The sequence below is a fragment of the Argentina silus genome (genome assembly GCF_951799395.1).
Source record: "Argentina silus genome assembly, chromosome: 4".
Taxonomy (NCBI): domain Eukaryota; kingdom Metazoa; phylum Chordata; class Actinopteri; order Argentiniformes; family Argentinidae; genus Argentina; species Argentina silus.
The window spans coordinates 22,903,251-22,919,077 of NC_139658.1; the positions used below are offsets into that span (position 1 = coordinate 22,903,251).

The 15,827-nt window shown below is 48.7% G+C and overlaps 1 protein-coding gene across 1 annotated transcript in view; it reads right to left on the reverse strand.

Moving 5' to 3' along the window:
* Nucleotides 1–15,827, reverse strand: part of foxj3 (forkhead box J3) — a 75,668-nt gene that overhangs the window by 20,563 nt on the left and 39,278 nt on the right. Inside the window, exon 3 of the mRNA XM_083669056.1 lies at nucleotides 1,557–1,631. Coding sequence (XP_083525182.1) covers nucleotides 1,557–1,631 — 75 coding nt within the window. The remainder of the gene's footprint in view (nucleotides 1–1,556; nucleotides 1,632–15,827) is intronic.

Consider the following 15,827-nt stretch of genomic DNA (forward strand, 5'->3'; position numbering starts at 1 on the left):
AGAGAGAGAGAGAGAGAGAGGGAGAAGCATGACTCTCCTATCTCATCCAACCAGCAGTGCTCATATTCCTGCCACATTACAATATTGATGTAACGCATCAAGAGCGGCCAGCGGGGCTTTGAAGTTGTCTTCAGGGGGGATGGGAGTGAGGAAAATTCCAAATTAAACATTAAGGATGCAAGCATGTTGGCCATGCATTTGGAATGGGATCCATACAGCAATAGATTATTTTGTATTTAGTGGAGCAGCTCCCAGGAGTGTCAATATCAGTGGATTACAGCAAAACATCAAATTAGCATTCAGTCCCCATCCTCTCAACGTAGCTCGGTGTAGCTCTTCGTGTGTGTGTGTGTGTGTGTGTGTGTGTGTGTGTGTGTGTGTGTGTGTGTGTGCCTATACATGTGTACTCCCAGACTGTGGTGGGATAAAATCTAGGTTACATATTGTTAGACCAACACACACATTCCAGGATACCACTAAATATAGGCCCACATGCTGGTGTAAGATATTAAAAATATATAAAGCTATTAAACGTAGCAGGGGTTACCAACAATAAAGTGACAGATTGAAATATGCATGATTATTATGTGGCAAAAAAAAGGCGGGAATAGAGACTGCTGTCGGCCTATCATGGGAGCCTTCTCTGCCAGAGGAACACCGCCGAGAGGAGGGGGGGAGGAAGAGAGGGAGGGGGGGGAGGGGGAGGAGGAGGGAGGAAGAGGGGGGGAGAGGAGGAGGAGGAGAGGGGGGGAAGAGGGGGAGAGGAGAGAGGCGGGGGGAGGGGGAGGAGGAGGAGGAGGGGGGGAGAGGGGGAGGAGAGGAGGAGAGGAGAGGAGGGGGGACAGGAGGAGAGAAGAGAGGAGAGAGGGGGAGGAGAGGAGGAGAGGAGAGAGGAGAGAGGGGAGAGGGGGGAGGAGAGGAGGAGAGGGGGGGGACAGGAGGAGAGAAGAGAGGAGAGAGGGGGGAGGAGAGGAGGAGAGGAGAGGAGAGAGGAGAGAGGGGAAAGGCGGGAGGAGAGGAGGAGAGGGGGAGGGGAAAGAGGGGAGGAGAGGAGGAGAGGGGGAGGGGAAAGAGGGGAGGTTGAGAGGCAGGTGTCTTCTCTGCCCTCTCACCCTAAGTGCTCTTAAGTCCTCTTAAGTCAGGTCTAAGTGAACATGCCCTGACTGGCTTTCCTGTGGCCCTAACCCCACAAGGCTACGTCTGGACACCGCCACACCCTCCGTCTGACCCTGCTCTGAAGGAGGAGAAGAAGACGACGTCGCTATTTACACTTTGCCATGCAATTTCGCAGGGGCGGATGGTTCATAATACATTATGAGGATGCCGTGCATTTCCAGACTGTCAGAGCATTGGCAGCCATTCAAAGCTAACATTTCTGTAGCACAGATAGCATGGAATACAAAAAAAAAAAAAAGAGAAAAGTTTTCAATATTGAGTCTAGACGTCTACATCAGCCGGGCAGTTTATTTCCACTCCATTTATTGTAGTGTGTGTGTGTGTGTGTGTGTGTGTGTGTGTGTGGTGTGTTGAATTTGCATAAACAAAGCCTGTCTTACCTTCCCTGGGTCATCTTTGGAGCGAGGCACTTTGAGAAAACACTTGTTCAATGACAGATTGTGCCGTATTGAGTTCTGTAGGGGGGGAGAGAGAGAGAGACACACAGAGAGAGAGAGAGAGAGACCAGGGTTAGGTTAGTGGTTATATATAAACAACCACATTTGAGGAAGAGGCCTTTGAGCAGACAGCAGCTCATCCTTCTCCCGTCACCACAGAGGGAGTGCCATTGTGACAGAGGGAGAAAAAACAGAAAACTTAGAATCATGGCAATCCTGTTCATCCTTTTCTGTTATTACCATTCCCTGCTGTGAAGGTTAGCCTGTTTCCCTCACCCCTGGTTAGCCTGTTTCCCTCACCCCTGGTTGCTGGTTAGCCTGTTTCCCTCACCCCTGGTTGCTGGTTAGCCTGTTTCCCTCACCCCTGGTTGCTGGTTAGCCTGTTTCCCTCACCCCTGGTTGCTGGTTAGCCTGTTTCCCTCACCCCTGGTTGCTGGTTAGCCCGTTTCCCTCACCCCTGGTTGCTGGTTAGCCCGTTTCCCTCACCCCTGCCTGAGCAGTGGATTCATGGGTCACTGTGTCTGCATCTCTCTGGTCTACATCCAACGTCACTGTGTCATGATCTCTGGTCTACATCCAACGTCACTGTGTCATGATCTCTGGTCTACATCCAACGTCACTGTGTCATGATCTCTGGTCTACATCCAACGTCACTGTGTCATGATCTCTGGTCTACATCCAACGTCACTGTGTCATGATCTCTGGTCTACATCCAACGTCACTGTGTCATGATCTCTGGTCTACATCCAACGTCACTGTGTCTGCATCTCTCTCTAACCTCCACTCGTCATCACTGTGAACGAACCTCTTATGTAGAAGGACCTGTTCAGAGGCATCAGGAGGAGAGATATCTCTCCTCGACACTCAGGAGACGCCATTCTACTTTACTTTATTATGCCTCAAATTATACACGGGTTGCAACAAATTAAAGCTGGAGCTGGAATCAAGAGAGACACAGAGCCAAAATGAATCCCACACCGGGGCGGCGACTGCTCATACCGATGCCTGATATTAATTAATGCTACACGAGGCTCCTTAGGGGAGGAAATAAATTATGCAGATCATTCTGAAAGTTAACTCGTTACAGTGTTATTCCTCACCGACGGAGGTTGATTTATTTATCCGCGTGATTGAATCAGCCTCGATGGCGGCGGCGGCGGAGGCGCCGTGGAGTGGCGGCGCTCCCGGTTGGTTACCGTTGGAGACGGGCCAGACGAGGAGAGCTAAGTGGACCCGCGGAACGCACGCCTGCTCCCTCCGCTCCATTTCATGGAGTGGTATTGACAGATGGCCGCACTAAAAAGCTTGGGGATCCTCAGATGGCTCGGAGAGGACGGGCGGGCGGGTGGGCGGGCGGACGGATGGATCCCAGATTAGCGTAGAGCCCAAAGCACACAAGACGGAGCGGGTGGCGGCGACGTACCGGTATAGGAAACGCCACCTCGGGAGGGACGACGATAACCGTCGCAAACATCTAATACAGTAAACAATGCAACGATAAACAACGCAAACATCTAATACAGTTTCCATATTGGCCTAATCCTAATTCTAATCCTAATTCTAATCCTAATTCTAATCCTAATTCAGTGCAAAAATGAAAAGGCCTAGCAGGACAGATCGTGTCTCGGAACAAACGCCAACCGTACATTTCAGACAAAGGGCGAAGTTGTTTATCCTTCTCAGAACCAACATCCCATTCACAGTTGGTTACAATGAGCCAGGCCCGCATGTTACAGTCCATGGAGTGGTTTCATACACTAAGACACACACTCTGGAGGAGGTTCATACACTAAGACTCTGGAGGAGGTTCATACCCTAAGACACACTCTGGAGGAGGTTCATACACTAAGACACACTCTGGAGGAGGTTCATACCCTAAGACACACTCTGGAGGAGGTTCATACACTAACACACTCTGGAGGAGGTTCATACACTAAGACTCTGGAGGAGGTTCATACCCTAAGACACACTCTGGAGGAGGTTCATACCCTAAGACACACTCTGGAGGAGGTTCATACACTAACACACTCTGGAGGAGGTTCATACACTAAGACTCTGGAGGAGGTTCATACCCTAAGACACACTCTGGAGGAGGTTCATACACTAAGACTCTGGAGGAGGTTCATACCCTAAGACACACTCTGGAGGAGGTTCATACACTAAGACACACTCTGGAGGAGGTTCATACACTAAGACACACTCTGGAGGAGGTTCATACACTAAGACACTCTGGAGGAGGTTCATATACTAAGACACACACTCTGGAGGAGGTTCATACCCTAAGACACACACTCTGGAGGAGGTTCATACCCTAAGACACACACTCTGGAGGAGGTTCATACACTAAGACACACTCTGGAGGAGGTTCATATACTAAGACACACACTCTGGAGGAGGTTCATACACTAACACACACTCTGGAGGAGGTTCATACACTAACACACTCTGGAGGAGGTTCATACCCTAACACACACACTCTGTCACTCAATGGAGTCGGCAACATGCGACAGGCCTGTCTGTCTGTGGCAGCATCAGTGGTGTTTTCTCTAAGCAGCGAGGGATCGGCCTGGGGGAGGGTCAGTGTCAGCGGCCAGTCAGAGAGGCAGCAGACCTGATTAGGATTAGGAGGGTGGGGGTGGGGGGGCTGGCAGGGGGGGCAGTGCTGGGGCAGGTCAGAGGGGCGGGGGGGGGGGTTGGGGGCTGGCTGGGGGGGCAGCACAGTACAGACCTCGAGGTGCTTTCTCACACAGACACTATCCACAAACATCATCCATGAGCCTGCCCTGTCCCTCCCTCTGTCTGTCCATCTGTCCAGCCCACCCCCTCCCCCCCCGTCTACGCCGTTCTCACAGCATCAGAGGAGCTGGCTCTCTGGTGTGTCTGGGTGTGTGTGTGTGTGTGTGTGTGTGTGGCAGCATCAATGACACAGGGCTGTATAGTCAGGCATGCATATTGGATGATGACAAAGAGAGTGCGATGCGACCCGTTGCCAGGTCCTGTGCTGCTCGACGACACAGACGGAGGATGAAACACCAACAGATGTTTCATCAGACGGAGCAGCTGAGGAGGACGACCTCATGCACTTAAGACCAGAGTAAAACCATCCACCTTCTACCAGCTCAGAGGGTGTGTGTGTGTGTGCGTCCGTGCATGCAGTGTGTGTGCGCACCTGCGCGCGAGTGTGTGTATATATGTGTGTGTGTGTGTGTGTGTGTGTGTGTGTGTGTCCGTGTGTGCCTGCATTGACACCATAGAGAGAGAGAGAGAGTGTGAGAGAGAGAGAGAGAGAGAGAGAAACACAGAAACACAGTCACACAGGGATGTAAGCTCTCCATCCAAGCCATCCAAGCCCCCTTCTCTCCGGCCTAAATCATTGATAGCCATCCAGCCCAGGCTGCCACCGACTGCATTAGAGCTTTACTTTTTAATGAACTTTCCCCCTCCGGCTCTGCTCCTCCGGCAGACCCTGCGCCCGGCGACATGCTGCAGACTGTCAAACACGCTCCCCTCTCCCAGCCTCTCCCAGCCTCCCCTAGCCTCTCCCAGCCTCCCCTAGCCTCTCCCAGCCTCTCACAGCCTCGCACAGCCTCCCCTAGGCTCTCCCAGCCTCCCCCAGCGTACACAGTGGAAGTAACAGGCGGGGGGGGGGGGGGGGGGGTGTCACCCATCGCGGGAGAAAGGGTGAAGTGGAGCGGAGAGGAGTGTTTAGCACCGTGCCACGGCTGTGGTAACGCCGCGCGCCGAAGACACAACACCACGACAGACGCATCTGCTCCGTCTGAGAGAGACGGCGGCTTCCTCCGCGCGCGCACACACACACTACACACACAGACACACAGTACACACACACAGTACACACGAGGCTGAGTGAGAAACCAGTCAATGAAATGACGTGCCCGGGTGAGAAATCCCTCCAATTAATCTTCTTCAGAAAAAAACCTCACTAACCTACACTACAATTAGGCAAACTGTCAGTTTGTTAGAGATGCTAAGCTACAACGAAGCAACTGTGCGTGGAACAGTGAGGCTAGCAGAAAGGACGCTGTGGTAACAGCGCCCGGCGCAGAGCCGCAGTGTTGATGGAAGTAGAGAAAGTTAGACGGGGTCAGGGAGTGTGAGCGCCGGTGAGTCAGACACAGCGCTCTGCAGGGGACCAGGCCAAGTGCTGCCTTGCATGTACACCTGCAACTCCCACAGAGCAGCACTCCATGCCCCTCCTCTGTGTGTGTGTGTGAGCATCAGTGTGTGTGTGTGTGTGCGCGCGTCAGTGTGTGTGTGTGTGTGTGCGTGAGCATCAGTGTGTGTGTGTGTGTGTGTGTGTCAGTGCGTGAGCATCAGTGTCAGTGTGTGTGTGTTAGTGCGTGTGTTAGTGTGTGTGTCAGTGCGTGTGTTAGTGTGTCAGTGTGTGTGTGTGTGTGTGTGTGTGCGCTGCCAGTGAGTGTGCGTGCATGCCGCCCCCTACACATCACACAACACCACGACGTGTCTCCTAACTAACGCGCTGATCTAACACACCAGGACAGTAGTGGAGGCATAAGCGGCTCCGCCCTGCATCTCCCCGCAACCCCACCCCTCCCCCGTCCTCCCCCGTCCCGTCCCCCCTCCCTCCCCGCAGAGGAGCGCTCCGGCTCAGCAGAAGGGCCGCCAGGGGAAAAGTAGGTCACGCTGACCTCCGCGCTCCGTGTGTCAAACGTTCAGAGTGAGCCAAAGGGACAGGCCGTGTCAGAGCACTGCTCCTCACAGCCGGCGAGGGAGGGGGGCACCCTGCACACACACGCTGGGAGACCCAGGGGGGGGGGGGGGGCGAGGCTCTCACACCGGGACACACACAGAGACGCGTACCGTAGAGGGACATGGATGCAAACAGGGAAGCAGGGGAGAAGTCTCACACAGAGATTACGTGAAGAGAAATGTCTGTACACGTCTTCCTCCTTCACACACACCTGCCCACTCACACCAGCACCAGTCCACCTTGATTACTGGACCTCCCTCCAAGTACACAAAATCACCTAGCTAGGTATGGGTATCCCGGCATGGATCCCAAACATGGCCGTCTCTCGCCTCCCCCCCGCCCCCCCGTCTGGCATTTGATACTCATTTGACTCTTTCGCTTTCCACTTGTGAGCCCATTTGCAAGGTTCATCACACTAAGTAAGGGGATGGCCTGGAAGAGCACTTAAAGCAGGGTTTTGGATCTCCAACTCCAAACGGCACGCTCGAATGCGTCTGGATTCGCCGCGTTGCGATTAACATGTTTCCTCACTGTGACGCCCGCGTGTGAGGAACACAACGAGGAGCATGCTGTGAGCGGTGTCGGAAGGCTTTGTTAGGTAAACACAGAAGTGCTTCAGACTTCATGGAGTTTCTTACGCCGCCTTTTCCAGACACGACTACCGGCGTCCTGACAGCCCAGGTTCTGTTTAACCATCCTAACGAAGCCAGGGGCCTCGTTTCAGGCGGTGAGGAGCCCTGGGTAGAAGCAATGAAGCAGATCCCAGTTGGAGCCAAAATCATAACCTGCTTTTTATTTAGGTCTGCTCCATATTTAATCAAGTCAACGTCACATTAACAGCCAAGGAGTCGACAGAGACTGTACAGCTAGGCTTTTATAAAGAGTACAAAAAAATAAAATAATAATAATAATAAAAAAATATGCGTGTTAAAAAATGATACTGGGGCCCTGGGTTGCCACTTCAAATATCTATTTAAAGAGCAACTATAAAAGAGAAGAGGAGGAGAGCGACAGCCGCACCCGGGCTCCAGACAAAGAACACAGCATTGTAGGGATAACATGACCTTTCATTGACCTGTGGGTAGAGCTGCAGCCTGTTTGAATGACTGAGGCAGACACAAAAAGAAAGAAAGAAAGAAAGAACAAAAGAAAGAGAGAGAGAAAGAGAGAGAGAGAGAGAAATAGTCGAGCCACTGCAGTACAGCACATACCTCAGACCCAGTCTAGTCTTACATAAAGGGAAGTGATCTTTCAGTTGAGGCCTGCAGCGTTCTGGTGGATGCAGAGTGAGGGGGTCTGAGGTTGGAGCAGACAGGATACAGCACATACAGTACAACAGGCTGTCCCCCGCAAATCATTCACTGTTCTATAGCATCCCCCCTCGGGCCAATCAGCGGAGCCCAACTTCGGAACTTCATTTGTTTACTATAGCAACCCCCTTGGGCCAATCAGCGTAATCCTGTGAATGAGCGGATCTCTATGCCAGGACGAATCATTGGCCCGAGTTTCGTGGACGTCGTCCCAGCGGCGTCTGAGACCTCAGGCGTGGTACAGGAAGAGAGAGTGGGCGACCCACAGCCGCACCTCCGATGTCATCGTGGGGGAAAACACAAGCAGGAGAAATCAATTCTAGTCCCCTTGCTTTGGGTCCCTTCCCCCGAAGGGCCGAATGACTGATCTCTCTGTGATGTTTCACTTGAACTTCTCTGGAAGGTGTCAATGTGGTGCTTTCACACGAGTAGAATTGATAAGATGTGGTCTCATTGGTTCCCTGGGCGAACAGCTCCTAGTTTAAATACGTTCTATAAAACAGAAGGAGAGCACAGATTAAGTCTCTGTTGTCTCTCTGCCTTGGTGTGAGGTCTCAGTTGAACCTGTGAACTGGAGGAATGAGCAAGTGGTCATCTCACTCTCTCTCTCTCTCTCTCTCGTGACAATTGTATAAGTTTACAGAACTATTAAAGCCTCATTTGATTCATTCAAACGTTAACCATTCTTGCACAAATCAGCACAAACTCAACTATTCTTTGAACACAGTGCTACTGAAATTACTTTAAGTCAGATGATGAATATGACGTTATGCTTTGCGATTAACAACATAGAGCCACATTTCCTGGCCAAACCTCTGCACTGTAACCGCCATCCTATCCAGGCCCGACAGAGACACGGTGCTGGCAGCTCACTTTGTGGGTTACATTGTTCGGAACAGTTCATAAATGGCCCCATTCCAACACATACTGTAGTGTACACACCTTAGCTCCAGATATCGCCACAGGGCCAGGATTACGCTCAGCGAGCATCACCAACAAAGACTACCCAGAACCCTGAAGATGACTATTGCTGTACTTTAGATTGTGACAGAGGCTACAATTCCTACATGGCCCCATTCCAACACGAAACACACATAGCTCAACTTTAGACAGGGGCTACGGAATGTAGCACATTCTCTGTCTATTTGTAGTGGATGTGGGAAGATGTGTGGGATGGCTTGAACGCCACACACAGCAGGGTCCCACTTTTCAAAGACACACACACACACACACACACTGTACACTCGTACTATACACACACACACTCTTACTGTACACACACACACACACACACACACACACACACACACACAGAGACAGGTGTTAAACTACATGCAGTGTGACTGGGTGGTGCCAATCTCACAAGATTGAATCCTTTCAGTAGCGTGAAGAACACTGACCCCTAGGCCACTGAGATGAGGCTTTTCTGATTGACTGCATGAAACCAAGTGTGATAAGGAGTCAGCATTAGCTTCATCCAGCATCAGCTTCATCCAGCATTAGCTTCATCCAGCATTAGCTCCATCCAGCATCAGCTCCATCCAGCATCAGCTTCATCCAGCATCAGCTCCATCCAGCATCAGCTCCATCCAGCATCAGCTCCATCCAGCATCAGCTTCATCCAGCATCAGCTTCATCCAGCATTAGCTCCATCCAGCATCAGCTCCATCCAGCATTAGCTTCATCCAGCATTAGCTTCATCCAGCATTAGCTCCATCCAGCATTAGCTCCATCCCCAACATTCTGCACACCCTAACCCCTAACCCCCCCCCCTTTTACAACGCAACCACAGGGCCCGAGACATTCCTCAACCCCCCCTCCTACCCTCAAACATACTCTTTTCTCTCCTACGCACACAAACTAAAAAGTAGACACGTAGACACACACACGCTCACGCACTGTTGACACACACCACAACACACACCGGAACACACACACACACACACATACTGTTGACACACACCGCAACACACACACACACACACATACTGTTGACACACACCGCAACACACACCGCCACACACACACACACACACGCACTGTTGCCACACACCGCAACACATGCACTGTTGCCACACACCGCAACACACATCGCAACACACACGCACACGCACACGTACTGTTGACACACACCGCAACACACATCGCAAACCTCTCTCCCCCATACCCATAAAACTACTGAGAGACTCGCAGCAACACACTTGAAAACCCATGAAGTCAACAGCAACGATTTTCAACGATTTTTTTGTATAGGCTTCAAAGGCATTTGATCTGCCTCCCCTGGCATCTAATAGCAGTGTTGGCATGCTAGGTTTTAAACCCCTTAGTCGCTGATCTTTACTCGGTTGTATGTTGCTTTAATAAAACATGAACAGTTTGCTTGCTGCAGCAAGAAACGCATGCCAAGGTGAAAAACTGCAATAAATATATATATATTAAAAAAAACAACAACTAAAAAAACCTATTATACCGTGCAAGTTGATCACCGCCCCCCATGAAGAACAAACAAAGGTGAAGAGCCCAGCATGACACACATGTTGCTCCCAAAACTTAGTTTGCAGTGAATATTACCTTGGCTCCAGACTGGCCATGTTGAGGTATTGTAGTAATTAAAAAGCTCAACTGCTCATGCAACCCGGGATGACACCGTAGGGAAATTGTCCCTTTAATGGTTAAATAAATTAAACCCATATTTCATACGTATGTTTAAATTATGAAACAGAGCAATAACTGCACACATAAAGCAATTATGTAGATAAATGAATGTATGCATGCTGGCCAGTTCAGGTTTGCCACAGAGTGATGGCGTGGATCTTTCCTGGAATCTCTCCTGTTTCAAGGGTGCCATCACCTCTCCGTGATAATCAGATACAGGTTTTAATGCACTTTATATAAAAGGTTTCATCTAAGCCTTGGACCAGAAGAGCTACAGACTCGGTACAATAAAAAGCAACCCACGCAAGCTTCTGTAACCCCAGGTGAAGTGAGGCTGGCTACGCCCACTGGAGAACCACGGGAGCTCGCTGACAGCCAAGGTCATTTTGTTTGCATCAACATCTAAAAACATTGCAGTAAAATAAAAACTTGAAACAAGGCACAGGTTTAGTAGGGCCAGCGGGGTGGTTTGACAGACACAGCTGAAGCCTAGTCCTAGACTAAATCACACTTCTTTCAAATAGGGATTCTCCAATGAAAATTCCTTTTTTAATCTCGGACTCCCCTTAATTATTTTTGTATATGTTTATATGTTTTAGGGCACTTCTGCTTTATTGGGATAGAGACAGTAGAAATTGACAGGAAGGACGGGTGAGAGAGAGGAGGGATGACATGCAAGACGTGTCGAGGGTCGGAATCGAACCAAGAACCTTGCGATTATGAGGTATGTGCATTAGTGTGCTACGCCACTAGCCCCCCAGACTAGCCTTAATTAATCAAGGTCCAGAATTAGTGACCATCAGCTGGGTTTGGACCGGGAAGACGGAGCAGCTCCCAGACAGGGAAACTCTACAGACTACCTCTTACTCTAGTGTATCATAGAACACCACACACTTTACTTTCTGGTTTTGTTTGTTGATGTTGTTTCGGCATTCTCACGTGTGTCGTAAGCAGGGCTCTCATGAAAAATATATATACTGAAACGTATGCACTCACTGCAATGTAAGTCGCTTTGGATAAAAGCGTCAGCTAAATTGCATGCATGCATATATATATATATATATATATATATATATATATATATATACATACATATATACACACACACACACACACACACACACACACACACACACACACACACCAATGATAGACCTTTTCAATAGAGAGAGGGAGGTTTGGAGACCAAGACCTCAGTGAAAGAGTTCTGAACTCAATCTCGCTGAGAAACACGGACCCCCCTCCTCCACACACATCCACGTCTTTTAACTTGCCTTGTTGTTTTAACAAACAACCTTGGACTGAATCTGCAGAATATATATTTTTATTTATTTATTTATTTTTTAAAACTCTGCATTTTGTTTCTGCATATATTGAAGGTTACAGCCAGGACTTCTTCACCGCTACAGCACATTTGAGATTCGAGCGCCGTTCTCCCTTTTCAAATCGGACGGCGGTTGGTTTGCCGCAGCGTTTGAAAGGAGGATGTGGAGAAGAAAAAAAATGTCACTTAATGTAACGCCGAACGACAGGTCAAACCGACGACAGAAGATCAGAACCACTCGTCTGAAGCCTCTTTTAATCACACCGCAGGCCTTCAGAGAGCTCTCTCACACACACACACAGTCAAAGGCCTTTCCACTGCCTCAGAATACGCTCCACCGTATACAGCAGAGCAAAGAACCGGAGGCTTTAACCTACGGGCCCACAGATGAGCTCAAATCATTTCACTACAACAAGCCCTCTTGCAGCAGTGGAGAGATGGCTCCATTAAGTGGATTATCTCGATAAATCTCCGGCCTTTGACAGTGTTGTCAATGCTGGAGCGAGCCAGTGTCGAGGGGAGCTGATGGACATGGGGCCCTTTTGAAAGCCGTCAGGAGTGAATGATGGTGAGAGAGCCGCTGTGCCATTCAGACGTTAATTGGACAGTACAGCACATCAGACAGACAGACACAGACAGACAGAAATCACCTGGTCGAAAGGAATTGATGGGAGAATAACTTTCAAGTCCAGAAGTGTGGAGCTGTATCTGCTACCCTGCCCCAGCTTTCAACCTGGTTCAATCCTCGCTGCCGCTCTTTCAATGAAAATAACTTCAATTTGAACAGTTCAAAGGTCTCGGAAATGGAAACATGAACATGTTTAAATGGGCTACACAACGACATACAAGCTCTGCAATGTCGAGAGGAGATGTGCCTTCATTCTCAGTGTCCCATCTGATCCCATAGCTTTGAGATCCCAGAAAGGAAAACAAAGACAATTGGCAGGTTTTCAAATGAGGAAAAACAATCACCCCGGCACATAAGCCACTTGATGCAACACACAAAACTGCTCTGAACAGGCACAATATTTGCAAAGAGCTGTAAATCTCTCTCTCTCTCTCTCATATATATATATATATAACACATGGCTCTTCCGGCCCCCCTCTCTCTCTGCAGAGGCAGCACAAGGCCATGAGAGATTGGAGGCAAAGTGACGTACTCCAGTTTATCCTCCCTGAAAGCCTTCGCAAGCTCTCAGTTCCACATGAGGGACCTGATGAAAGCCGTTTGTCAGTACGCCACTTAATTACCAGGCAGTGGAGGAGCACCTCTCCGATAGCATCCACTGGCTATGGCGCCCAGAAGCCCCTTTTCAGTGTCCACTCCATGGTCTGTCTGACACACCAAGCCCACTGATGGGCGTCCCTTTGCACGGCTTGGCAGATCGCGACCGTAACAGCTGCAACAAACATCCAAGGCAGAGTTAAGGAGGATAATCACTCCTGAGCTAGAATCAGGGAAAAACGCCACGAAACCTAAACAGTGGCTAGCTCTCTAAGCTAACATAACACAGGCAAACGCAATTAGCAACGCGTGCGAGCGAGCGAGTGAGGTTTGGGATAGGAGAGGTCGTAAATGTAAATCGTCCCTCAGAGTTGTAAGGGCCCATATTGAGTTATTCAAATAAGGCTTTATGTACAGTACCAGTCAAAAGCCAAGAGTGTGCAAAGCTGTCTTCAAAGCAAAAGGTGGCTACTTTGAAGAATCTAAAATATAAAACATGTTCTGGTTTGTTTAACACTTTTTTGTTTACTACATAATTCCATATGTGTTCCTTCATAGTTTTGATGTCTTCAATATTAATCTACAATGTAGAAAATAAAAAAAATAAAAGAAAAACCATCGAATGAGAAGGTGTGTCCAAACTTTTGACTGGTACTGTAGGTGACAAACCGATATTTGTTGAGGTCATAAACGTAAAGGAAGACCACTACATATGACATCACTACATATGACATCACTACATATGACATATGACTAAATCGTCTAATCTGCAATGACGAGGGGCCCTTTTTCCTCTTGTTGAATGTAACGTGCGGTATTACCCAGTGCCACTGTTATGGATCGAGCCTGATACTGTGTGAGTACCAGGACCAATCTAGTCCTAATGTGACACTCCAACAAAAAAAAAAAAAAAAAAAAAAAAAAATCCATAAAGTATGCCACCCAAGGGCTGCTTGAGGCACAGGCACACAAACCTGCTCTGCAGCAGAGAGCTACGCAACACGCCCGCAACGGGGACGCCCCTTTCCTGATGAAAATAATGTATATAGATAATATATGCCATTTAACTGACGCTTTTATCCAAAGCGACTTACATTGCAGTGAGGTGCATACATTTCAGTATATATGGTCCCAGCGGGAATCAAACCCACAACCTAAGCGTTGTCAGCGCCGTGCTCTACCGACTGAGCCACAGTGTAAAGCACAGCAACATCTTTTGGTGCCTGGTAGCACCGACTGGCCACTGACAGTTGGAGAAGTAAAGAAGGCCTAGTGCAGGGTGCTTAGTGGCGTAGTACCATAATGCACTTACCACGTAATCACAAGGTTCCTGGTTCGATTCCGACCCTCGACCTATCTTGCATGTCATCCCTCCTCTCTCTCTCTCACCCATCCTTCCTGTCAATCTCTACTGTCTCTATCCCAATAAAGCAGAAATGCCCTAAAAACATATAAAAAAATAAATAAATAAAAAGAAGGCCTGGTACAAATGTAACTGGGATGGTGTTCTTTTATACGCCAACGCAGGCTCTTGTGCGTCTTTTGCTTTGTAAGCAGTGTCGTCATAGAGTACAAACAATTACCTGACCTGGAGATTTGGGGTTTAAAAATACAGACGACATGTGGACCACAATAATGATATAACAAAGACACCGGCCTCTGTGGACTACCGTAGTCGAAAGCATTCAGCTGTAAATTCTGTAGACCTTTTGTTCGCTAGCCTACGGTAAGTGTAGGTAACTGCTGCTGACACACTGGGAGCCTCAATATAAAAAAGGAGAAATAATGTGGTCCTTTGAAGATGCTTTGTGCCATGGATTCTGGCAGAGAAACAAAAGACATTTTGACCTTTAATCTGCCTCCATGCCTGCACTGAAATTATGAAGCCCGAGCCTCCTCAATATGCACAATAACCATTAGAGCATGCAAATCATAAAATGTGCAAGCACTCCTTAGCCTACTATTCTTGGCAGAGTCATCTTCATTTGTTGACTTTTAAAAACAATTCGTGACTTGACTATACCGCAATTATTTCTCAGGGAGAGGGAGAGGGGGGGAGAGAGAGAGAGAGAGAGAGAGAGAGAGAGAGAGTGAAAGAGAGAAAAAAAAACCCAACAACATTAAATCACTTCTACTAATGCATTGAGAGAGTCCAACAGGAATAACACTGAAGTGAAATACACAATTTGCATTTAGCCGTGCTCCGTCTCAGAGGGGAAATGACATGCCAGGCGTGATTGAGCACCACCAGGGCGGTGCTGTGGTTCTCAGCGATCGGGACGATCTTATCACAAACATGTTGGGGTTGTCTGGTATCGTACGCATAGTTTCTCCACGCCTGGTGAATGCAGAGAGACTATCTTTCACCAGGTTGGGAGTTCAGTTGTCTGAAGTGGAAAACAATCTAGAATAATATAAATAATATAGAAAGGGTTCTTAGTTTCGGTGGTAAAGGGGTCACGAGTAAAATATAACCACCACCTACAAACAAACAACTGTCACCGGGAATAATATCTTACTCAACAAAACCAGATACTCAAGTTCAAAGCACGTCATCGATTGATGAGTCAATCTCACCACGGTAACGTGTCCGCAGGGTGCAGATTCACACGGGAATGTGTTTAGATAGGCGCAATGCCTTCCGTCTCAACTGCTGTATTCGATTTGGCCGGGGAAAGTACTGGCAGGACGAAGCTTTCCTTGGAAAAGGCTGGGCTTAACACGTTGGTGGAGGCTGGCCTTTGATATCAATGAACGATTACTTCAATAACATAGAAAAATCCTGCTTCTTGCGTGCACTGTACTACCTAACCTCCTCTACTCGATTCCCAAGACTACACCCACAACTTTTCTGATTTTACTTGTTTGTGCTGCTAATTTAAAAAGGAGTCACAGTCTCCCAAACAGTCCATTAGCTCAGTTAATGCAGAGCTTCCAGGCTCACTGACCCATAAATAATACATTGCGG